Below are 27,053 nucleotides of genomic sequence, written 5' to 3'. Positions count from 1 at the left end.
TGTTACAGTATTTAGAAATATACTGTAGTATGATATTATATAATAACCTAAAAATATTCTTTACAAATAAACACCTATTATCCGTGACCTACTCCTACATAATGTTTGTGTAATCAAAGAAAACAGATGTTATACTACCCTTAACTCATTTTTGCTGCACTACAACTTTTTTGGTCATCTGTGTTTGAAGCTTGTGAGCTTTGTGTCTCTTCTTGTGCCCTTATGTTTCTTCCTGCTATTCCCTGAGTAAGAGTATTCTTTTAAACACTTTCATTTAATCTAATTTTGACTGTACATATTTGTTCTGAGCGTTTTTACTTTTTTGGGGCGTGTGGTGTTCATCAAAGTAAAGGTAAAATTTGAAGATGGGTGTAGTTGGAGAACTTGCTAAGATGATCTCAAGTTCATGTTTTATTTGACAATTTAGACACACTAAGTAGGGCTTTACATAAATATATAGTTTATGGGGATATTCTCAATAATTTCCCCCTCCTACCAGATTTAAATTGGCGACCTTCCAGTGACAGGCCTGCCTCTTGCACCTCCAGGCTACTGTGATGCTATATACAGTGGGGCAAAAAAGTATTTAGTCAGCCACCGATTGTGCAAGTTCCCCCACTTAAAATGATGACAGAGGTCAGTAATTTGCACCAGAGGTACACTTCAACTGTGAGAGACAGAATGTGAAAAAAAATCCATGAATTCACATGGTAGGATTTGTAAAGAATTTATTCGTAAATTAGGGTGGAAAATAAGTATTTGGTCACCTCAAACAAGGAAAATCTCTGGCTCTCACAGACCTGTAACGTCTTCTGTAAGAAGCTTTTCTGTCCCCCACTCGTTACCTGTATGAATGGCACCTGTGTGAACTCATCATCTGTATAAAAGACACCTGTCCACAGCCTCAAACAGTCAGACTCCAAACTCCGCCATGGCCAAGACCAAAGAGCTTTCGAAGGACACCAGGAAAAGTATTGTAGACCTGCACCAGACTGGGAAGAGTGAATCTACAATAGGCAAGCAGCTTGGTGTGAAAAAATCAACTGTGGGAGCAATCATCAGAAAATGGAAGACATACAAGACCACTGATAATCTCCCTCGATCTGGGGCTCCACGCAAGATTTCATCCCGTGGGGTCAAAATGATCATGAGAACGGTGAGCAAAGATCCCAGAACCACACGGGGGGACCTGGTGAATGACCTGCAGAGAGCTGGGACCAAAGTAACAAAGGTCACCATCAGTAACACACTACAACGGCAGGGAATCAAATCCCGCAGTGCCAGACGTGTTCCGCTGCTGAAGCCAGTGCATGTCCAGGCCCGTCTGAAGTTTGCCAGAGAGCACATGGATGATACAGCAGAGGATTGGGAGAATGTCATGTGGTCAGATGAAACCAAAGTAGAACTTTTTGGTATAAACTCAACTCGTCGTGTTTGGAGGAAGAAGAATACTGAGTTGCATCCCAAGAACACCATACCTACTGTGAAGCATGGGGGTGGAAACATCATGCTATGGGGCTGTTTTTCTGCCAAGGGGACAGGACGACTGATCCGTGTTAAGGACAGAATGAATGGGGCCATGTATCGTGAGATTTTGAGCCAAAACCTCCTTCCATCAGTGAGAACTTTGAAGATGAAACGAGGCTGGGTCTTCCAACATGACAATGATCCAAAACACACCGCCCGGGCAACAAAGGAGTGGCTCCGTAAGAAGCATTTGAAAGTCCTGGAGTGGCCTAGCCAGTCTCCAGACCTCAACCCCATAGAAAATCTGTGGCGGGAGTTGAAAGTCCATGTTGCTCGGCGACAGCCCCAAAACATCACTGCTCTCGAGAAGATCTGCATGGAGGAATGGGCCAAAATACCAGCTACTGTGTGTGCAAACCTGGTAAAGACCTATAGTAAACGTTTGACCTCTGTTATTGCCAACAAAGGTTATGTTACAAAGTATTGAGATGTATTTTTGTTATTGACCAAATACTTATTTTCCACCCTGATTTACGAATAAATTCTTTACAAATCCTACCATGTGGATTCATGGATTTTTTTTTTCACATGCTGTCTCTCACAGTTGAAGTGTACCTCTGGTGCAAATTACTGACCTCTGTCATCATTTTAGGTGGGGGAACTTGCACAATCGGTGGCTGACTAAATACTTTTTTGCCCCACTGTGTGTGTGTGTGTATATATATATATATATATATATATATATATATATATATATATATATATATAAAATTGTGTGCTTGAAATCCTAAAAACATTTTACCCCTCTTGACCTCACGGATAGATCTCATTGTCATACCATATTTTTTAGCATGGTGCAACTATTTGGATGACCAAGAGAAAGAGCTGTCCGTGGTACTGAAATGAGAGCACAGCACGTGGCCTGGTGCGTTACTATGGCTACAGCTGTCTGTATCCCTAAAATAACCATACACACACACAGAGAGTAACCTTATTACAAAAAAATGGCAATCTGTTCAGTTCCTGATAGCACAGTGGTCACACTGATAAAAGCGGACAAATATCGTTTTTGTCACTAATGCTCTCAAACTCCCTCCGAGGTACCATTTGGAAAATCAGCACTCAGTGCTATGCAACAAGTAACCTGCTGTTTTTTTCTTCCTTCGTGCCCTTAATGCAGGATAAAAATGAAGTCTACACGTTTACAGTATTTTTTTTGTTTCTTGTATTTTTTTTTCTTTGTGTTACAATGTGTCCTTTGTGCTCTGAGGCAAATTGAGAAGTTGGCACTTTGTAGGCTTGTCTTTTGTAAAGTGCTTTGAGACAAACTTTGTGATTGACTGACACATGCATCAATTTGCACAGTGGGAAACAAAGCTCCACCGGGCCACTTTGCATATTTGCAGCTCCAAATACAGAGAAAACTGGCTGAAAATGTTGAACGCAAGACTGCCAAACCTGTGTGACACACTGACCTGGGGATAAAATAGTGTATATACCCATTTTCAAAAGGACAGATGGCAGCATGTTTATTGGTGGGTCACCTTACTTTTTGAAGCTGAGTATATATTATGTTGCATTATGGAGAAGAAATGCAGTAAACAAAAGCTTAAGATAGTGAAGAATGGTGGAACAAAACAGTTCTGGGATATAAATGACCTTACTGAGAGTTAGAGATGATACCTTCCATTCTCTTCTGCTTACCCAATTCAGTGTCACTGGAGTGCTGGAGCCTATCCCGACTGTCACAGGGTGAGAAGACAGGGTACAACCTGGACAGGATGCTAGAATTTCACAGGAGAAAATACTAGAATTATTTATGTATTTAATATACACCAAGCAAATGTTTCGAATGTTTTAAACTTTTTAAACAGATACAGTGCATCCAGAAAGTATTCACATCCTTTGCTCAGCACCTTGTTGAAGCACCTCTGATAGTAACTACAGACTCTTTTTCATTAGGATGCTACAAGCTTGGCACACCTATTTTTGGGAATTCTCTCCCATTCTTTTTTTGCAGAACCTTTCAAGCTCATCAGGTAGGATAGGAAGTGTCGGTGCCATTTCTCAAGAGAGGTTCAAGTCTCAGCTCTGGCTTGACTGGTCAAGGACATTCACAGAATGATTTTAAAGCCACTCCTTTATCTTGGCTGTCCAGAGTGCTCAGGAGCAGGTTTTCATCAAGGATGTCTTTGTACATCGCTGCATCCATCTTTCCCCAACCGTAACCAGCCTCCCAGCTGCCTCCCAGCTGCTGAAAAACATCCCCACAGCATTAAACTGCCACCACCATGCTTCACTCTAGGGATAGTATCGGCTAGGTGATGAGTGGTGCTGGTTTCCTCCTGACATGAAGCTTGGTATTCCTTTTTTTTTTTTATCAGATCGGAGAATTCTGTTTCCCATGGTCTAAGAGTCCTTCAGGGGGCTTTGTCAAACTCCAGGCATACTGTCATGTACCTTTTTCAAAGGCGTGGCTTTCTTCTGGCCACTCTACCATACGGGCCTGATTGGTGGAGTGCTGCAGAAATGATTGTCCTTTTGAGAGATCCTCCTTTCTCCACAGAGTAAAACTAGAACTCTGGATCGCTCACTTCTTCCCTTTATGGATGTTGGAGCCGACTGTGCTCATTGGGACCTTAAATACAGGAGAATTTTTCTATACCCTTGCCCTGATCTGTGCCTCGATACAATCCTGTCTAGAGGTCTACAGGCAGTTTCTTGGATTTTTGGTTTGTGCTTTGACATGAACTGTACATGACTGAATCTTGTATAGACAGGTGTGTCCCTTTCCAAGCCATGTCCAATCAACTTAACACAAGTGGACTCAAGTTGTAGAAACATCAGAGAGATGATCAGTGGAAACAGGATGCACCTATGCTCAGTTTGGAGTGTACCTGTTATATTGTTATATTTGCTTTTTTAATACATTTTCAAGAATTTCTCTTTGTCATTATGGGGGATTTTGTGTAGAATTTTGAGGTGAAAAATGAATGAAATCTATACAAGAATAAGGCTGTAACATGACAAAATGTTGAAGAAAAGAAGTGCTGTGAATACTGTATCTGTATGTAAATGTACAAAATATGTAGACCAAGGAAAAGCTTTCAGGCACTGGAACCTTTCTAGTTTCTGTTTGTAGTACACCTGTCGTCCCAGTTTTATTGACTGGGCTTGTATGAGCAGTCTTTGGTTACATGCAGGTAAACAGTCCAGGTGGAGAGTAAAAGAGCGATTTCATTTCAAACACATCTGCTGTCATGTGATGGTAGACACTAACTTTAAAAACTGTACAAACGATTAGTTTTGAACTGGATAGCCATTATCTGCTATCCACAGATCCTGGCTAAGTGAACAGACCAGCAGGTGTGTTCCACAATAGTCTGCAGCTTAGCATTAAAACATAAGTCAGACAGAAACAATTGGACAATGGTCGCACAGCCTGACTGGCGACCTGTCCAGGTTGTACCCTGCCTCTCACCCTAAGACAGCTAGAATTGGTCTAGTTTGCTTCAAATGTAACTAAATTTGTTGTTAAGTTCTTAGGAAGTTTGCAGGTTAACATGTTTAATCTTAATTGTGGTCAGTTTGGGGTTTTACGGAGAGATTATGTGTTGAACTATGTCTTGATGGGGAAACAGCAATTTCCTGAGACCTGGAAGCCAGTAACTTCAGAAACTCACTGCACCTTGTTACTCAAGTCACACAGTGAGTGTGACTTTACATGAAATCACACACATGAGACTTGTGTTTCATAATAGACAGATTTTTCTACATATACATAAATTACAGCTAGCTCATTGTTGTTTCTTCAGTAATTGTATTAAATAAAACTGATATGTGAACAATATCAGTTCACAAACAGTTGAATAATCTGCAGCTGTGTTTAATTTCCAAAATAAATGTCTTGCAGAGTCATGGCCTAATGGTGCAGGCTTCAAGCGAGTGGCCACAGTACTCAGCGAATCTTCCTCAATCCATAGTGATGCGCTGTGCTACCTGAACAAGGACATGTCCGGGATTGGACTGGAACCCATGTCCTACAGCACCCTGGAGCCTGGACCTTATAGAGAAGAACCATGGGCTGAGGAATCACAAAGTCTGCTACAGGTAACTACAGGACCAGAGAAAATGTGCATGTGTGGGGAACTATAATAACATGCTTAAAAAGCTATAATATTTTTTGGGGAACCAGTCTAATGTTTTTTTCCCCCTTTCATTCTTTCGTTACCAACTTCCTCAACTAAGCCAATCACGTAATATTTCCTGTGAGCTCATGTGTTTCATTGCATTGCATCATTGTATGATTTATCATGTCTCATTAAAATGACCCCAGATAAGACTGTGATAATGATGAAGGAGGCCAGTCTCTGAGGTTTAATGATGTTTGTTCCTGTACTCTTTCAAAATAAAAGTCGCATCTGAGATATTTGAACAGCCTAGAATCACCTCGGACTGACTTTGAGAAGAAGTTTAAAATGATTGTAAGAGTAAGGAAAAGACTTGAGCTCAATCTGTGTGTGTGTGTGAGTGTGTGTGTGTGTGTGCGGGTGGGGGGGGGGGGGGGGTTCTACAATACACCCTTTATAATGCATCAAAACACAGTTAACAGAACATGTATATACTGATGCAACACAAAATGTGCTCACTTCTCTTTCTTTTCTTTGCATACCGTTTCCTTACACTTGTACGTTAGTCCCTCCATCACACAAGTACAAGCGCACAAAAAGAAAGAAAAATCGTTCAAAATTTAAATTGGAAAAACTGGCATGCTGTGAAAAGCACAGATATGCTGCTGGGGCACAAAAGCACTGTTTCAAAAAACATTTTGTTGCTTTAATGATGTGAAAACACAGGTCTCCCTGCAAGTTACATCACCGAAGTGTGGAAACAGCCAATGCTGCTCCCTCTCTCCACGCTGCAAAAAGTGTCCATCCTAACCATCTTACCCAAAACTAAAAATGAAAAGTAACAAACACTTTGGGGAGTCCTATATTTTACTGTAAATAAACTTGGTCTTTTTTTCAGGTGGTTGAATGTCATATACACTAAAAAAAAAAAAAGAAAAAGAAAAATCTACCCAAAATGCTGATTTTAACTAATAATGTAAAATGTCCACGTAATTTTGTTAGGTACAATAGGTACAATGTAAAATGTAATTTTACATTCAGGTTAAAGATTAAGTATGTAAATAAATTAATCTTTGAATATAGCGACATGTATACTCAAAAAAGGAAAAAAATATTCAAATTAAAAAACTCAAATTAACTGAGGGTGTTTTTTTTCTTCTTTTTTTGAGTATACATGTCGCTATGAGCAGCAAGACGAAAACAACATATTGGAGATGGGCATTTTTTACAGCGTGGGACGCTCCGTGCCAAAAGCGCAGGCAGCGCGCAGCCAGCCTCCAGATCACACAGTTGGATAGATGGGTATCACCAGCATGTGATCAGGCTGCCGATTGCATACGAACTGCCTCATACATCTGACAGACAAAGAAAATAATGAAACCTGAGACACTCGATCCGTCGCTCCACCTGGACTGTCGACTAACTGGAGTGACTTCATGAATCTGATGGGAGGGATGGGAGGGATGATGAATCCGGAGGTATTTTTCTGCCTAAACCGCCAACTTTCACTCCTGCTCTTCTTCTTCTCCCACTACTCATCCTCTGTGTGTCTTTAAAGCGCAACAGCATGCAGGTCTCCCCGAGTGAAGACAAGATCCCAGTAAGTACAACGACAGCCTCCCCGCACGCCGCTTCTCTTGGTCTTCTGGTCGTGGTCTGGAGTTAGTTTTTACTACACCTCAGTGTTCGTGACATATTTACGACTCTCTATGGTAGTTTTCATATTCGTTTTACATTTGGTGACATTGCCGAAAGCTCGGCTTTAATTTTTGATTTGAAGTGTTTCTCCATCTACTATATTTACTTGGAACCTATAATTAGTTAATTTGTCCATGGGGCTACAAGAAACGTAAGACGACGCTTTCGATTATACGTGAGAACATCATAATTGGCTATCATATACCACTTTATGATGAGCAGACAGGTGAGGCTCAGTAAAATGTTTGGCAACCTCCAGGGAAGGTCTTCCCAGGAGTTTTCATTAAGCTCTTAACAGAACAACAACTACCGGGGGATTCTTGGTACTGGTTAAACTAAAGCAACTAAAAATCCCTGCACACCTGTCTCTCTCGCTCTGTTATGTGTGAGCAAACACAAGCACTATAGTGAAGCTCCAGGAGCGTGACTGTAGCAGCGTTTGTGTCCTGCAGAGTAGTGCAGACAATATGTATTGTTGTGCGGTTATGCAGTCAAAAATAATTAGAGCTTTCGTAAGTAATTTGAGTAATAGTCTATAGACTTTGTACACATGCAGCAAACAGTTTTTGTAATAGCAACTGTAGCTGAAGCACAAGAACACCCGAGACATTAGGAACAATGCGCTGGAGTAATTTACACCGTTACACAGGTGTCTGTTGATTAGACCCAAGTCGGTCGGCGCTATACTAACTCAGCTTTTCTTGGGAGTCCGCTCAGCAGCGACTTTTAAAGTTCACATGGAGTGTTGTAAACTAAGTGGAATCTGAAAGTGAAGACACGGCTCAAAGGTGAAATAGGGTCTTTCATCCAGCAGGTGCAGCTAATTAGCTTGATAGAAAGAAACACCTTGAATAAACTACACCGATAAGCTAATCTGGTGAGACTTGGCAATACATGCTTCAGGAACATCTAAACTTGTTTTGACTTGCCTGAGCCATGAAATAAGTCGGTAATGCACACCTTCCTGAATTTGCACTCATTCGGTTTGTTCTACCGGGGTTTACATTTATTCAGTACTTGGCGAGATAGACAGGAATTCAAATGTCTAAAAAAGGCCTAGCTGTTTGGTGTGCTGTCTGTTTGGTTAACAATTGGCAAGTTAAAGGTAGCTAAGGGAATTATTATTATTATTATTATTAATTATTGTTTTGGTCTTTTTTTTTTTTTTAGTTGCTTCAGTCATTTACTGCAATGTGTTTGCCAGGGGTGTGTCCAGAAGAAGGGCATGGGGTGGCACTGCTTCTCCCAAAAAGGAACAATTTCTGTCATGCTTGTTTCTTTGCCTCTATTCTACTATATATTGCATCAAAATATTATTATTTTTTATTTAGCTTCTAATCACATTGTTTTAAATCATGCTACTCAACAACATATAGGAAATTAAAACCATCAGCTGCATCATTAAAGTGATATAGAGTACACATTACTGAACTGGTAATCATGACATCCTCTACTTAGGATGAATTACAGATACTAGTGTTTAAAAAAAATGCACCAGTAAAACTTCAAGAACTGGTTCATTTTATTTACTCAAGTAAAAGTGGAAAATGAGCAGGTTCTGAAATGTACTCTAGAAAAGTTTAAAAAGTAGCTCTTTGGAGGATGTTTCTACTACCTATTTAACTCTAGTATCTATTTTTATGCAAAGCAAACTGAATTTTGTGCTATATTAATGTCACATAAAAATAATATTAGTAGACAGGAATACAAATATGATTTCTGTCTAAATTGTAATTCTAATAAAGGTACTCAACTTGAGACAGGTAAGCAGAACATGAGCAGAGAAAAGGAAGGAGAAAAAAATTAGCTCCATTTTCTGTTGCCTGCATTGTAGAGGGTGACTTTCCCTCTAAACAAGAAAATGAGTAGGGTACAGGTTAAAGTGGGATTCAGCAGGTGGGGGAACCCTAAAATCAGCTGAAATGGCCCAACATCGGAACAAGAATCACAACTCACAATAATTTTTATCGAGAGGTCAAGTAGATTTTCTTAATGTACCTGCTGTGATCAGTTGATTGGGGATGCTGCAGCTCTGAGGTTTACTGATCTTTGTGGATATACACTGAATTTAATACGATGTCAGCAGGTGTTTCATGAGTTGTCCTGATTAATCTCCATCCTCTACACTGACAGTATGCTGTTTATGCTGTCTTTATACTCTAGGGCATACAGTTGGCATGAAAGGTGGAATTCAGCTAATGAATCTAAGCATCATCATCATTTAACTAAATTAATCTCTGGTGCCCTTTAAACCATGCCTCATTTTGATTTGCTGCATGTTTCACAATATGAAAACCCCCCATAATACCACAAAAACATGAGGACTTGCATGCAAGCTTTACATTTCCATTGATCAAACACAACTGAGCAGTTCTTACCTTTAAATCTATCTTCTCTTCTTCCTCTCCTGTCCTGTCTTTTTTATCTTTCTCCATTTCTGAGTGAAGTTCACTCTTTCTTTTCTCTCACTATGGAAAAAAAGGATAAGGCCTACACTGTTGTCTCAAAGTTGCTCTTGTAATGTAGTTTTCAATCAGCTTTAGTGATATTAAGTATTGGCAAATTCAACAAAATTACTTTCAATAGTGATGCTAGCTTTTTCTAGCTATATCATATCAGATATTTCTAAAAACCAAGCTGTTAAACTTAGCATGTTTTTTCTTTCTTTTCTTTTTTTAGTGTACTAGTCTATTTCATGCTCAAATAGTTTAAAATGTAAGCACTTTGTGATCGTTCATGTACATCTTCTCTCTCCCTTGGTCTCTGTTTTGTCCTGTTTCTGGTCATGGCAGATGGTTACCCCCTCCCTGAGCCTGAATCTACTGGAGGTTTCTTCCTGTTAAAAGTAGTTTTTCCTTCTATTCTCACCAAGTGTTTGCTCATGAGGGATTGTTTGACTGTTGGGGTTTTCTCCAGAATACTCTGGTCTTTACTTTACAGTATAAAGATGACACTCGCTGTGATTTGGCGTTATGTGAAAAAACCTGATGTGTATTCAACCGAAGCACAGTGTGTGTTTAGGTTAAAGTGTAACAGAGTAATACAACAACATACATTGCATCGCTATACTGCTGTCTGGTAAGAAATCTCCCATCATGCTCAGAGTATAGAGCTTTGCCTCTTGTGTCCTCCATGTTTAGTCTCGCTCTCTGCTTTCCCTCTGTCTAAATAAAGAATAAAACAGCCAAAGGTGAGCTGACTGCCCACTCTGCTGCTGAAGGTTCTCACTTCAGTGTTTTTGAGAACCTGCCAAAAGCCACTTGTGGTTGTGTGCACTGACACTGCAGTAATGTTTAAGTTCATTCAAACACTTATTACATAACTCCACTGCTGCTTAAAGGTGTTGTATGCTCTCTATAACCAGTTTGTATTTGACTGGGATACGCTACAATAATTATTCTAAATCTTTTAGGTTTTTTAATATATAGTGCACCAGTATTGATGTTTGCTTGATATTTATATTTTACAGGTCATGGGATCAACTTCAGGTCCTCATGCCATCGGAGAAGGCCTTTACTTCAGTGACGGCCGACGGAAAGTCGACTATGTTCTGGTCTTTCATCAGCGAAGGCACACCTCGATACGATCTCCTGCTAGTGCCTCCGTTTCACAAGACCGGTTATCTATTGTTTCTAATGGCAACTTTCCTTCAATGGCGGCCTCAGATGTGGCACCAGGTGGAAGTGGTGGTGGTGGTGGAGGCGGCGGCGGCATTCCAGGAGGGGAGGGTGCGGGCGCCAGCGAGGTGTTCATGGAGCTTGGAGGAGCAGGAGATGGCGAGCCAATGGAGCCCGGTGACCATGAGATGCGTCTAATCAGGCAGGAGTTTGAGGCTAACCTACTAGAGGCTGGTTTGGAGATTGAGAGAGACAGAGAGGTGAGTGTGTGTATGGTCATGCTAAGCTTCTTTTATTCTCATTTGCACAACACTGGCTAAATTTAATGCAGCTGACAGGTAGGCTTTAACAGACACTTTCCAAAGACATGTAGTTAGTGGGATCAGGTTAAATGGTCATTCTAAATGGTGTCAGTTGGCGACCTGTCCAGGGGGTACCCCACCTCTCGTCCTATGGTAGTTGGAATAGGCCCCAGCCCCCCTGTGACTCTGATGAGGATAAGCGAAAGTGGAACTGAAAGTGGTATTTTAACAAAGTGGAAGGAAGCAATTGGGAACAACAGCAACTAAGCCACTAAGTGGTAGAACACGTAAAATCGCAGAGCTAGGTCAGCCAATGCTGAGGTGAATAGTGCGCAGAGTTCAGGTATATTTAAAAACCATTAGTTTTCATTAAGGCTTGGAAAAAACAAAAGCTTTGTTTTTTATTTTATTTTATTATTATTTATTTATTTATTTTTATCCCAAATCCTTGAGAAATAAATGGGATTATAATTTGACACACTAGACTCTGTGTTTTTGAACACAGGCTAAATTCTATAGCTTCACTGACTTCACAGGCTTTTTGAAGTTGAACCTCTACACAGGATCTGACGTAACACTATCTTGAGCTATTTAAAGTGAGCGCCTACATAGGAGCCTGGCTCAGATAGTAGAAGGAGGTGGGAGAGACTGTGTAACAACAGCAGTTGAGCTTGTCTTGAGGTTTCTGCTGATTGTACCAAAGTGTTCAACCTTCTTTAATCATCCTACTGCTGTGGGACAAAACAACAGAAAACCTACATGAGTCATCCCAATTTAGGGCAGCTGCAAAGTGGGTTTGTCTTTAGGGGCTTTAAGTTGGTGATTATATTTTAGCCTAAACCATATTACGATATCGCCAGTTTCTGACTACTTATGTGAAATTATGAAACTTTATTCCTCTACATAATAATAATAATAATAATAATGGATTGGATTTATATAGCGCTTTTCAAGGCACCCAAAGCGCTTTACAATGCCACTATTCATTCACTCTCACATTCACACACTGGTGGAGGCAAGCTACGGTTGTAGCCACAGCTGCAACCGACAAATATTTCCATAGGTACTGGTTTAGACACCCCCATGACTCAGGGGTTGGCAATCTCAGTCCACGAGGGCCGGTGTCCCTGCAGGTTTTAGATCTCACCTTGGGTCAACACACCTGAATCACATGATTAGTTCGTTACCAGGGCTCTGGAGAACTTCAGGACATGTTGAGGAGCTAATTTAGCCATTTAAATCAGCTGTGTTGGTTCGAGGACACATCTAAAACCTGCAGGGACACCGGCCCTCGTGGACTGAGATTGCCCACCCCTGCTCTATGGGCTCCTGAGGTGTGGGGAGGGTGAAAAAAAAAAAAAAAAAAAAAGGGTACAAGGAATTTGCCACTTGAATAAACACACATCAAAATAGAGATGCTTTACAAAATGGAAAGTCAGAATAAATGTCAGCATTGTGGGAAACGTGGACAAAATTCATCACTGAAGTTCACCAATAAAAACAAACAAAAACCTCTAGAACTTAAAGCAGTTTCACAGAAACTTCAGTAACATTGTGGTTTTAGAGAATGGCGGCTTTCTGTGTCAGAAATGGCTTGTATCCAAGGGCAACCCACTGATGCATAACTTGGTGCAAGCTGCACCAAACCTGCAAACCTGAGTGATGGGAGAAAAAAGTCAAGCCTGAGTCATTCAGCCTTCTGCCTTCATCCGTAAATGCCTGCAGAAAGGAAACCTTTAACTGTCAGTGTTTTCTACCATTATAGATGGATCTGTGTCTACTGTGTCTACTAAAAACACAGAGATTGCTCACTGTTGAGCATGGGGTGGAATATAGCCAAATTAGCAGCTCAACAAGTTGAATTTGGTGTGTGCACATTCTACAGCGTTCCCGTACACTGGGCTATGTCTATTTACCACAAGTGATTTCATCACGTCAGATGTTTTGCGACGCACCTTTTGCCGCAAGACTTTTGCAAAGTCTTACCTTGTGACTTACCTTTGCTGCTGTTTTCTGGTTACTGGCAGTCTAAATTTAAATGTTTATTTATTGTAATTTAACATATCAGCAACTTGATGCACTGAGGCAGGTAGCCCAAATTGAGCATGGGGAAGAAGTGACTTTGAGCATGGCATGGTTGTTGGAAATGGTTGTTTGCGTTGGTGGACCTCTTGCTAAAACCCAGGTATGCATAATCTGTGAATGCACAACATGTCAAACTTTGGAAACTGATGGGCTGAAGGAGCAGAAAACTGCATTGGCTGCCACTTCTGCTGTCTAAGACCAGGAAACGGTACCTGTTATACAACCTGGTGTGATGAGTTTCAATTACTGCTGTGACATTTTGATCTGAATTTGGCACAAATAAAATGAGGCATGGATCCATCCTGGCTTGTATGAACTGTTTAGGCTAATGGTGGTGGTGTTTTGATATGGGGGTGTAGTTTCTTGGCAGACCTTAGTACCAACTGAGCATCAAAGCTCAAATGATCTCAAACTAGTTTCTTGAACATTGTACTTAAATGGCTTCCAGAGTCACAGCTCTCAATCCCGCAGAGCACCTTTAGGAAATGGTGGATCATAGATTATGGATATGGATATGCAGCGGACAAATCTGCAACAACTGTCCATCCATCCACCCATCCATCCATTCGCTTCCGCTTATCCTTTTCAGGGTCGCGGGGGGCGCTGGAGCCTATCCCAGCTGTCATAGGGCGAGAGGCGGGGTACACCCTGGACAGGTCGCCAGTCTGTCGCAGGGCCAACACACAGGGACGGACAACCATTCGCGCACACATTCACTCGCACATTCACACCTAATGGCAATTTGGATTTTCCAATTAACCTATCCCCACAAGCTGCATGTCTTTGGACGGTGGGAGGAAGCCGGAGTACCCGGAGGGAACCCACGCAAACACGGGGAGAACATGCAAACTCCACACAGAAAGACCCCGGCCTGATGTTGGAATTGAACTCAGGACCTTCTTGCTGTGCGGCAACAGTGCTAACCACCGTGCCACCGTGCTGCCTTAAAACACCTTGTTGAACCATGAAAAACAAAGAAAGTTCTGATGGCAAAAGGGTGCCCAAGCTGGGTAAAAGCAGGGTGTACCTAATAAAATGTCCAGTTAGTGCAGATCCTGTTTGTTTTGAGTCAGCATCCACAGTGGCCTTGATGTTTCATCGGTGCTAAAAGCCTTTAATTCTGGTCACTTTAGCTGACACAGCTGCTGCTCTGACCTCTGCATCGATTTCCTAATTTGGCCTAAAACGGCTAATTTTGTTTTGACACGCACAAATCACTTTCGCTGTCATTGTGTGTTACTGGCGCTAGCTTGTGTGGCTCTGTCCTGCTTTTGTTGTTTGTGCGTGTGTGTGTGTGTGTGCGCGTGCATGCATGCTTATGCGTGGCACTTGGCACAACACACGGCCTATGTGCTCTGCCTGCTTGTGGTAATGATGCTCCAGGCTTACTGCCACAAAGTTGTACAAATGCAGTTTTTGTTAAACTTCCGTTTGTCAGTTAATGAGCTTCTGCTGCACTTTGGCTTCAACAAGAGGATTAAATTGTTAAATTTAAGTGATGCTTACTTGTTTCGCTCGTAAAGTAAAAAAACAAAATAGATTTTTTTTTTTTTTTTTTTTTTTACTCAGCACAAGGCAAAAACAGCATAAAAGTCTCATGTACTCTAAAATGTTTAAGAAATAGTGTACTGTAGTGTCTAACTTACCAGTGCAGGGCTTGTCGTGTGTATGATACCCATTTTGCTGTGTGTGTGTGCGCGCGTGTGTGTTGGCTGGCAGCCAGTTGGCAGTGTGTGGAGTCTGCAGGCTAGTATTAATCAGATTGTTGACAGTGTGGCAATGGAGCCTAAGCCTGGATGAGATTAACTGACTGACTGATAGCTTTTTATCTCGTCTCACAGATCTAGGGCTAAAATCTGCCACCGAGAGAAACAAACATCCCAATATCCTTAATTTGAACAAAGTGGGAAGCACTCTGACAAACATAACTGCTCTCCTTCCATCATTGTATAGGCCGCAATGGGTGAGAAGCAGCCTTACAGATATAATAAGTCATGTACCAAAAATCAATTTTCCACTGTACTCTGTGTGCACATAATCGGGTGAAGCTGTTCAACATTAATCATAGTTAATCAAGTGCATACAACAGAAGTACAAACTGCACCTCTAACTTAAAATAAAGCAGGTAATTAACGGATGGCCTGCTGGCGTATGTTGGTAGTTAAATGTTTTCCAAAGGCTTTGGAAGACACTTTTATTTTTGAGAGATTAGGGTCAGTGTAAGTGTCTCACTCGACATGGGTAATGATAAATGTCAAATGTCATTTTGCTTGAAATGTTTTAGCATTTTGAAGTTGGTAACATTAGTCTTTTTTCCCCCAGTGAGAATCTGATGCGTTTTAAAATGTTACTTTATTTACATCTAAAAGCTTTCTATCTAACATTTGAACGCATTCACAGTCTGATTAACGCATCAGGAGCAACTCACGGCTTAGTATCTTACGCAAGGGTACTTTGGCACGCAGACTGGAGCAATCAGGGATTGAACCAGCAACTCTGAGATTAGTAGATGGCCTATCTACCTGAGCTACAGCTATTCTTGAGTGAGGTAGAAGGAATAGTTTTTGCTGTTCTGTTTTAAAGATATATACATTGAGCATCACCAGTAGCAAAGTATACTTTTTATATAATAAAAAAGATGATCCTTATTGTGCCCAACCTGTTTGACTTCAGATTAACTTGATGCTGGTAAAGAAGAGTGACTCAAATGTCAAACTTGTTGATTGTGTCTCAGGATTATTGCGCTGACCTTTGATCTCTTAGGGACATCCTCTTAGAGAACATGCTTAATTAAATCAGAGCGAGATTTTAATTGAAGAAGTAGAGCTGGGACTTGTCAAGATTTCAGTCCATGGGGTTTTTAGAAACATTTTAAACACTTAAATGTTATGTTAGTATTTTTAGATGAAGGCATGGGAACATTAATAATCAGAAAAAATAAGTATGTTCCACTCGTCTTCTAAAACATATTTGTGTTGCTGTGGACTCCATGCTAGGATTCATCCGGCATCTTGCCTTAGTTTTAATTAACCAAATGAATAACAGCTCTATACTTGTGCTAAACATGCAAACTGCAAACCATACAGTATTTTTATACATGAAACTATTTTTCTTCCATTCTACACCGATACAGTGACTGTGTATTTGGCAGTAAGTGCTGCCAGAAAGCAGCACTATGTAGATAAAAATGTAGCGCCGAAACTGGTGCTCTGCTAATATTTTTGTCCTGTTCTTCCCACGTAGACATTTTTGTCAGCAAAGTAATTGCAGCTTCAGTCCATCACCTGTCTGTAACTGAGTATATGCATACACAGTATCAAGTGTATGTTACCTGCATTTTGACTGCGCTCTCCATCTAATACACCAGCAATGGGTTTTTTTTTTTTTTTGGTTTTGTTTTATAAATTAATTTTTTTTGTTGTTTTCAGTGTAAAGGTCAAATATCCAACAACACTGGTGTGTGTAGAACACCTTGCTAGTCTAGACCTGTGTGTTTCAGAAGTAGGCTAAGGTGTATGAAAACCACCTACTCTGTTCCTAGTGCAAAATGAAGGAAATCTTTTTATTTTATTTTATTTATATATATATATATATATATATATATATATATATATATATATATATATATATATATATATATATATATATATATATATATATATATATATATATATATATATATATATATATATTTTTTTTTTACTTGTTGAATTGCCATGAAAAACACACTGCACATTACGAAATCCAGTATATCCAGTCTACTGAACAGAATCTGAATCAGTCTAGCATTTTCTGAACCAAAATAACTGTTAAATCTACTCTGTTAATGTTGCAGATGGGCCACACTAATGACTGTTACAGATTAGCCTAGACTTTAACAGTTATGTTATTGTTAGCTTTAGCAGCTAACCAAAACCGTCATGATAATAGACCGCTAATGTGGCTAACACTTAACTGCTAATAGTTATATGGGTAACATGAAAGTGTATGACGGCCAGGTTAATGTTAATGAAAAGTGTTTAATACTTAACTGTTTTCAAAATGGGAGCTTTACTCACCTCTCGAAATTTCTCCGTGTTATTTAGTGTTGTCAGCATCAGCTACGGTTAATGGGAATTGAGTTGTGTGTAGGGCTGCTAAATGTCCTGTTTTAGCCGGGACATCCTGTATAATGAGCAAAATTTGTTTGTCCCTTATTCCAACTTAAATGTCCCATATATTGACCATTACTTGAAATGTCACTTTCTGACCAACAGATTTGCACTCTTATAAATATCTGATTTGACCACAATTATATCAGACGAGTGATTGTGTCCTGGAGTCGTGACTCTTAAAAAGACGGTGCTGTTTGGTCTGCGCAGCATATTAACCTGGGTAATTGAAGCCTGTATTTGAATATTTTTTCTCTTTTGCTTATTTTTTAAAGGAAATGCCCATAGGATTTCTGTCATCACTTAATTTATTTTTCTTTATTGTTTTAGATGAGGTATTGATTAAACTTAATACTAACATTTTACTGGATTTTTACTGTAAGAAAATGAACATACATATTTTCACTATACACACCTGTCTGTGCATTGTGCTTCTGGCACACCAGACTGTCGCTTACTTGATAGTTAAAAAGGTAGCAACCCTAGTTGTGTGTCAACTGCATTGCATTTAGTTTGAATGCTATGCACCTCCTGCATTTAGTTTATTCATTCTTGATGGCTGGAATGACTTCTTGCTGGGGGCTTCATGATTGGCAAGGTACACCCTGAACAGGTGTCCAGTCCATCACAGTGCTAACACAGGTGAGTTTTTTGCTAATTGATTTTAACAACAAAGAAAAAATCTAGCTACCTACAGGTATGATCCGACCACCTAGAGATCTGTAGAAAGTTACTGATGTCATCCTAACACCTAGCTATAGATGCTGTAAAAGATAGATGTACCTTGTGGATTGGAAAATAAAAGTGCCTCAAACCTGCATCTATCTTAAGGCCACCACATAGCGATAGCTGTGGTTGTAATAGGACTTCTGGTCCTATAGAAATCTGACTTGAGCTCTGTAAACACTTTCTTTACCTTCTGTTGGCTGCTCCCTGTAGGGGACCACAGCAGATCATTTGCCCACGTCTAGGGTTGCCAACCGTCCCTTAAAAAACGGAATCGTCCCGTATTTCGAAACAAAAGTACACGTCCCGTATTGAGCTAATAAGGGACGCACTTTGTCCCGTAATACAGTGAGAATCAAAAGTAGTCTATAACTTTTAATGGAATTAACGCTTTGTTTGAAAACATAATTCCCAGCCCCTCTCCTGCTTTGTGACCAATGAGCTGACAGCACACTTATGACAATTCGAGTATGACAATTCAGATTACCGCTCATCTCATTGGTCGAGGAAAGGTCGCTTACGGAGAAAATACCGGAAGACAACAGATGACCACAACAAGAAGCATGGCCAACAGGGAAACAAACGCCGACACTGCGGTGCAAGTCTCGGACGACAGTACACCTAAAGCTGGGCAGACACTGTGCGATTTTTTTCAGTCGCGTTATTCAGCTCCTGCTCAAACTGCACAATTGACTCGCAGGGGTAGGTCACGATGCAGGTCTCACACTATACGGCCCGATGCTCTGATGCGACCTGAGTGCTCACACTGTGCCTCCATAAAATGAAGGTTATAACAGAAAATCTGTCGCGCTCTCCCTCTGTCTTTCACTCACACAGACACACCACCACCATCAACTTTGCTAAATTGCTAATGAAAAACATTGATCAGGCAGCTGTGATTGAGCAGCAGTGTAAATCCAACTATTTTCATGGTTGTTGTGGTCGTGATAATTTTGTGAGGCCACATCGAAATGGCTCGGATGAGCTTTCCAAAGTTCTACAAGTTGTGCCTCCATCGCTTGTGTCCAGATCACACGCTGCACAGCCGTGCTGCTCTGTCTTTTTCGCTGACATTTGTGTTTGCGCGTGCACAGTGTGACAAACTGCGGTGACACCCTCACGACCAAGCGATTGATGATCGGGAGCTGGTCGTGAGGTGTTAATCGCGTCTCGTTACCCCACGTATACTACACGACGCACGATGAAGGCCAAAATCGGGCCGATCGCCAAATCGGTCGCACGACTCAAAAATCGGTTCAAAATGGGCCAAAAATCGCACAGTGTGAGCCCAGCATTACACTCACACAGACACACACACCACCACCATCAACTTTGCTAAATTGCTAATGAAAAACATTGATCAGGCAGCTGTGATTGAGCAGCAGTGTAAATCCAACTATTTTCACGGTTGTTGTGGTCGTGATAATTTTGTGATGCCACATCGAAAAGGCTCGGATGAGCTTTGAAAAGTTCTACAAGTAGTGCCTCCATCGCTTGTGTCCAGATCACACGCTGCACAGCCGTGCTGCTCCATCTTTTACACCAACGTTTACGTGTTTGCGCGCGAGCAGTGTGAGCGGCTGTGATGAGACCCTCACGAGCGATTGATGATCGGGAGCTGGTCGTGAGGTGTTAATCGCTTCTCGTTACCCCACGTATACTACACGACGCACGATGAAGATCACTCAAAAATCGGCTCAAAATGGGCCTAAAACCGCACAGTGTAAGCCCAGCATTAGAGCAGCAATGTTTGTTCCCCTCAGAGAAAGGGAAGAATGGGAAAAGGAAAACACCTGGCTGGAAAAGGTTAATATGGGCATGTGCAGTCAATATCAGCGCTATGTGGCCAGAAGTGTGATAATATAATTTATTTTGTGTAATAAACAACTGCAAGGATAGATGATTACAAATAGATGACTAATACATAAAAGTAATACATAGATGAATAATGATGATGAGTTAAGATGCGTAATCATGGGAACAAGCGGGTTTACAAACAGGAGCAGCTGATTAGCATTAGAAAAGCTGAAATAATACCTCAACTGAAGCCAATTGTACTAAATGCACTAAATGAGCACTGTTACAAGAATGTTTTTCTTTCTATTGTTTTCTATTATTTTAAGTTAAGCAGGACAGAGTTCTTTTAAAGAAAGATTTACTTATATTCTCAAAAGTTAAGCATGACAGGCTTCTGTTTAAGAAAGAGACCTGTTTTACTGTGTTAATGTTGTCATTTTGAGCTAAAAATAAATGGCTAAATGATCATTTGTTTCACATGTGTTCATATCACAAAGAATAAACATCTACTTAAATCAAATTCAAGTCAAATGGTTAAAAAAAATAATTTCACACACAAAAAAAGAGCTAGAAAATTCACCACACTGGGAAGGGTGAAGACAACTGGGTCGCCCGGCCCTGGCCACGAGGTGTCCCTTATTTATTTTTCAGGGAGTTGGCAACCCTACCCACGTCTCACCCTCTACTATCCTCCTCTGTCACACCAACCCTCTGCATGTCCTGCTTCATGACATCCATTAACCTCCTCTGAAGTCTTACTCTTTTCCTCCTCTCTGGCAGCTCCATATTCAACATCCTTTGTTCAGTGTATCCACTATATCCCTCCTCTACACCTGTCCAACCATCTCAGCTTTGCCTCTCTAACATTTTCTCTCAAACACTCAACCTGAGTGCTCCCTTTGAAGTACTCATTCTATCTTGTCCATACTGTCACTCCTGATGAAAATGTTAACATCTTTAACTCTGCCACCTCCAGCATTGCCTCCAAATTCCAATCTTGGAATTTTGCCTATGCCCATGTTTCCCATGGTTCAGTTTGTTTTTTGTATTTTCTTCGTTTATCTCACTCAACCAGTCCCCCCTCATCTCTCTTGATTTCTCTCCACTTCCTGCTATACTTTTCTTCCCAGCCATCCCATCACCCACCTGATCACCCTCTCATAACCCACCACCCTCCTACCCAAAGACGCCCCCGGCTGCGGCCTAGTTACGCCCCCAACAGAGATAAAGAGCTAATTGGAAATCGCTCTACTAATTAACCTTCTCCAGGCTAAAAGGTATTTATATCATCTGCTTTTTGATGGAGCGATAGCAATGGGAGGAGAGGTTGAGGAGGAGGAAGAGGGAGGAAAGGATTGGGAGACAGATGATAAATGTTGATTAAGCAGGTGAAACAGAATACTGGTGAGAGGGGCTACAAAAAAATTTCAAAGGAGCAAGTCGAGATGGAGTACATCGGCAATTCATTGCTTATTTCTCAGTTTTGTGGCAGATGGTCAGTTGTAAGGTTGCAAAATTTTCAGCCATCAGTTTGCTGCTTGACAAACACAGAAAAACCAGGTCAGTGTGGAGTGAAACCTGCTGGATTGTTTTGTCCTAAATTGACTGAAGTGTCTGTGTTTTTGATGATGGCAGATGGGGAAAGGGGTGAGGGTAAACCCTTGGGGGTGCAGAGGGACCTCGGGGGAAATGTAGTCTCTGGATACGTGTAGTCTAATTTTGTAAACTTTATCTAACAATAACACAGGCAGTAGAGTTCAACGGTTCTATCAATGGTACTTATGACAAGGATTACAGTTGATTACGCCAGAAGTGTTTACATTTTTTTTTTACTTTTAGTACTATGAATATTGTCATGAATCTAAATTTTGATTTAGACAAGAAAAGAAAACTTTCCTGAAATGATTAGATGAATTGTGGGAGTATCAAAGGAGATTGAAAAGGAACTGAAATATAAATCAAGAAATGCCCACAAATATAGGCCAGGCACTGCAGATTGTATAACATGTCTCTTAGGATATTCACCTAATGTTCAGGGGTTTCTTGAAACTCTGAGGTCTATAGTATTTTCAGTGTTGCACAAATGTGGTCTACACACATCATGCAGAGTATCTGATTTAAAGAAAGGAGACAAAGAAAATCTCCTCTCCAAAAAAAGTATGATATGACTTTGTGATTTTGTTTTTGAGGAAAAGGATCTAATATCTGCTAGAAGGAAAAACTGTGTCTGGTGTCAAATATTTTTAGTTGCTGTTTCCCCCTCGACTAAAGATTTCTGGGAATTGCTAAATGCTAATATTTCAAATATTTATTTCAACATACAACTGTTATACAAAAGAGGTGAAAACCATGAGACCATGTTTCACAGGTGTGATAACACAGTTGTCCTGCAGTGGAGTAGCTCCCTTTATCTGAACATAAAACTTCTCATTAAAACAAAAACTTCTATTTTGGTCTCATTCATCCCAATAACAGTCATTGTTTAAGCAGCCATCTGGCTCATCCATGTGATCTTTAGCAAACTGCAGATGGGCAGCGATGTCCTTTTTTGTTTTAATCCTGCCATGCACACCACACATTCAGTGATCTCCCGGTGATGGACTCATAAACCTAAAACAGTAGACCAGTTTTAGTTGCAGGCTTTTGCTTGATTAGACGTTGCTCTGGACTTTAACACCTCTTACTCGTGGAATGATCTTTGCTGATCGACCACCCGTGAGGAGAGTGGTAGTGGTCTTTGATTTCCTTGATTTTTACATTATCTGTCTGTTTGGGATGAATTATGTAACCCTTTTATAGTCTGATAAGCATAAACAACCTCTCAAGTCCTCAGGAATGTAAGCTTTTTGCCATGACACATAAACATACTGTGATGTGACAGATCAGTGTGTAACAGGACAGCAACAAGGTGAAAGCACTTCAATTTCACATTCAACTGAGTCTCCTCGTACTTTAGTGAGATAATTTACTTGTGTTTCTTTTAGTTATTTTTCTTCTATTTTGGTCATCTGTAAATGGTAAAAGTACATTTATTTTGTATGTGTGTGTGTGCCCGCACATGGATTATTTATAACAAATACATCTTATTAAAGCGAGGTGAATCTCAGGTGCCTTCGCATTCAGCTGTATGCAATGTGTGGGACTAAAGTCTGTGTGGATGTGACAGAGGGAGAGAGATGATAATGAAATAAGAGCAGTAAGACTGACAGTGAAGCAGTCAATCAGTCAGTGAAACAGTGTCTAGCGGGCAGCACAAGCTACAGTAATATATGTGAGGAGGGGAGGGTGGTGAGGGGGAGTGAAAGATCTCAGGAGAGTAGGAGTCGAGAGGAGAAAGGGAATAGTTTCAGGTTTCTGTCATTTGCCATACCACCTTTCTCTTTTCACTTCCCCCCCCTCTTGCAGAACCTAATGGGGGGGTCTAAGGAGGGTAAGGTTACCTGGCTGTCATCCCCCACTGGCTCCGCTTTCATTTCATTTACTCTCTCACTCACACTAAAAACCAGGTCCATCAGGCCTGCTGCAAACAATTTTTTTTTTGAATTTACTTTTGGAACAAATTTCTTGGAAATGTGTTGCTTCACTTATACTTTCTATTTATATTCAGCCACAGGAATCCAGAAGAAGTTTTGTCATCGCGCTCGTATTCAGGAATTCAATCATGTATCTCTTGGTGCTATTTGAAGCAACCAATTATCAAATTTTGCTAATGCATATTAATATTAATATACTAATTACCGTGTGGGAACTGGAACATGATTCATTAGCAGCTAGATGAGTCAGAATTTCATCTTACATACAATTAATATGTTACATTTGAAGTTGGAGGTAAAATCACAAAAAACAAACCTCCAATGTGTTAGGAACATTCTGCACCAAACTGCAAACGGCTCCAGGCTTTGCTGTAGGAGCACAGGACACATCTATCTTTAATAGATATCAGAGGAATGCTGCTGGCTAAACAGGCTAGCCAAAGCTTTTCCGTAGGTCAGAATGATGGCAAGGATTGGTTGCATCTGGCTTGGATTTCAAAGAAAACTCCGTGTTGAATGCAAAATGTTGAGTTGGCCCTTGCAGATGTCAACTGTAAGGCCTGAAGGGAAAAAGCACTGAGAAGCGAAAATATCAAGTGAGGAGCAGAATGTATTTAGGTCTCTCCTGCTAAAACAAAGTCTGCTGTATTGGATTGCAAAGCAGTATTGGCAGATGGTCTGGTAAGCCATTTTTAAACAGCAGGTACTGTCAGCCAAGCAGTCTGCTGATACATTTCCCCGAGCATAAAAAGTTGAGGGCAATAAAGCATTATTGGTAGAAAACAAGCTCAGTCATGGTAAGTCCTTGTAAACACTGAATCATGGCTAATCAAAACTGTGTTTGGATCTGATTAGCATGTTTAATTTCCCAAATTGCTTACATAAACACAACTGAATGTTTTTGTTTTTTTCAGTTAAAGAGCCATGGCCCCAGCTTTACCAGAGTCCACGCACCATGGCCAGTATTATGTCGAGAGGCCGAGTTTCTCAAGATTAGAGTCCCCACCAAGACGGTAAGATCAGAGTACCTCACTGCAGCAGTTTCTTGTTAGGTTAGCAAACAGCTGAAGTTGATATTGTGTCTCTGTAGTTATTTTTTTTTTCTATATAATGGCTATTACAATAAACTTAAGGGTTGTAACATTTTAAGAAATTAAGTCTAAGACTTTGGTATGCCAGTTTTTTTAAAATTCAGTTAAAAGTACAGAGACAGTCATACCCATAATTATATTTACACGTGGGGTTATTACTGCAGTACCACTCAGTGTTAGGTCTTTAATTCTCAGACAGTGTTAAGTTCTTTGGATGTGTGTATCTTACAGGTAGTAACATGGTTAACTCTGTATGTTTTGGTTACCCCAGAGTTATGAAATCAAAGAGGAAACTGGTTTCGGCTCCAGTATGAGCACAGTGTGGAGAACGCTGACCAAGCCTTTCCAGCCTAAAGTACCACATCAAGATCATGGACGCACCAAATTTCTTTCACACTGCTTCTCCAGGGACAAGCTACACTTGTGAGATAAATATGAACACAGATTTATTTTCTATAGAGCCTTATTTTATGGTTTCAGTATAAAATAAGACTAAGTAATGATAAGAAAGCCAACTGTCTGGTACCAGGGCTGGTCCTTAGTTGGATCTGACTATGGATGCTATAGTCACAACCTTCTATTAACCTAAACAACAAATGATGTCAAATCATTTATTGTCGAAAAGTCACTACACTTGTTTTTTTGTTTTGTTTTTTTAAACCACAAACTTGTAACACACAGCCACCTGTTTGGTGTTGTTGCAGGTGCATTTTGTGTTTAAAGTTGAAAAGACTATGTTTTGCAAAAACCTTAGCAGCCCTGCCATAGTGTACCATAGTGTTCATTGGTTGTGTTTCCTTCAGGTACAACATCACATCTAAAGACACTTTCTTTGACAATTCTACAAGGGGCAGAATAGTAAGTCTCTATGTTTACATCACTACCTCCTGTATCATATTTTTTTCAAGATTAGTCAATTTTTCCAGTCTAACAAGCTGAAATGTTCCACAGGTTTATGAGATCCTGAGACGGACGGTGTGTGCACGAACCTGTCAAACCATAGGTGAGGGTACAAAGCATTTCATTAGAAGTTTGCTGTGCCTCTGCTTTATCAGTGTTTAAATGTGTATTCCAATAGACTCCAATAGCAGATCTCAAGTGGTTTGCTGAAGGCATCAGTGTCTAATAGAAGTCACTAAGTTATTCACTCATTTTTTTTTTTAAGTGTCATGTTGCTAGTCTAAAATAGTTTTCAGTATAATTGATCTCATTCACCTGTGCTGGAAAGCAGCAACACTCCTCCAATCATATCCTTCCCAGCCTCCTGAAATTTGGTCCGCCATTGGTTACTCCCAGAACTAACTCATTTTAGATTATTTCTACACCAGTGCTTCTTAACAGAGACACACTGGTATGTCTTGAGGAAAGTTTATGTGAATTTATCATTTGCTAGCATAGTGTCAAGCATTATTTATTTATTTATTTATTTATTTATTTATTTATTTATTTTTAAGTGCAAAAGGATCTGGTGTTCCAGATGACATAAACACTCTCTCTTCTGCAGATATAAAAACAGGTGTTGCTGGAAATTTTGCTTTGCTCTTTAGTGTGCCATAAAAACCTCTAAACCACTGGTCTACACAAGAGCCTATGACAATAAAACCCTGCTTCAAAATATGTTTGCATTCAATATGGATGTGTAGGTTCTCAGTCATCCAGATCATGGTAATCTCAATCTCATGGTAATCGAATCGAGGCACTCGGAAGAAACGTGACTGGACTTTCTATAGGCTTCTACTGCTGCAGATATGTGGATGACACCTGGGTCAAAATCAAAACCCAAGAAGTAGAAGCCTACACTGTTCACCTCAATTCAGTGGATAGAAACATAAAGTTCACCAGGGAAGACAAGAAGGATAATAGTTTGCCATTTCTGGACTGTGCTGTGCACATTGAAGAGAATGGAAACCTCAACATTGGAAGTTTACCAGAAGCCCACACACAGACCAGTACCCACTCTTTGACTCCACCGCCACCCTCTGGAACACAACATTGGAGTAATCAGAACCCTAGAACACCGGGCTGAAAACATTCCCTGTAAGCCAGAAAGGAAAGAAAAGGAACGCACACATGTAAAGAAAGCTCTTTAAACAGGTGGTTATCCCAATTCATCGAATCTGTAAAGATGCACAGGATAAAGGTCAGACACCAACTAGGAAGAAGCAGAATGACAAATGAAACAACATTGTCTTGTCATTGTCCACTTTGGGGTGGCTTACAACACCAACTGTCTGCCAACTTACAAGCCAGTTTTGAGATCCCTCCCCAGACACCTCAACGCCCACTCACATCTTCTGTGACTTGATCTCAATAGGTCACATGATCGGGTGAGCCAAGGTCTCACAATAGTTTCACCTGAAAACTCTGCTGATAATGACCCACACCCTTTTCACACCTTGGCTCATGTGATGAGGCACATAATCAATAGCGGGTCAACGGCCCTCTTAAGGGTTAAT

General features: G+C 40.5%; 1 protein-coding gene across 3 annotated transcripts in view; it reads left to right on the top strand.

Annotated features, from left to right (window-relative positions):
- The first annotated feature begins 7,045 nt into the window (after window positions 1-7,045).
- The window catches only part of ano2b (anoctamin 2b), a 63,911-nt gene continuing 43,903 nt past the window's right edge, over window positions 7,046-27,053 (top strand). For 2 of the 3 annotated variants that reach the window (XM_085386716.1, XM_085386715.1), the window contains exons 1-6: window positions 7,046-7,197; window positions 10,765-11,172; window positions 24,421-24,519; window positions 24,869-25,020; window positions 25,401-25,455; window positions 25,549-25,600. In XM_085386716.1, coding sequence (XP_085242842.1) covers window positions 7,165-7,197; window positions 10,765-11,172; window positions 24,421-24,519; window positions 24,869-25,020; window positions 25,401-25,455; window positions 25,549-25,600 — 799 coding nt within the window. In that variant the 5' untranslated portion in view covers window positions 7,046-7,164. Of the gene's footprint in view, window positions 7,198-10,764; window positions 11,173-18,693; window positions 19,983-24,420; window positions 24,520-24,868; window positions 25,021-25,400; window positions 25,456-25,548; window positions 25,601-27,053 lie in introns of those variants that run through there. The other variant, XM_085386717.1, reaches the window with a different exon arrangement.

The sequence above is a fragment of the Rhamphochromis longiceps genome, linkage group LG17 (genome assembly GCF_057381845.1).
Source record: "Rhamphochromis longiceps isolate RC_006_pf linkage group LG17, R_longiceps_female_GT1.1, whole genome shotgun sequence".
Taxonomy (NCBI): Eukaryota; Metazoa; Chordata; class Actinopteri; order Cichliformes; family Cichlidae; genus Rhamphochromis; species Rhamphochromis longiceps.
Note: the sequence above shows the minus strand (reverse complement) of the source record. Positions and strands in the feature narration are given on the sequence as shown.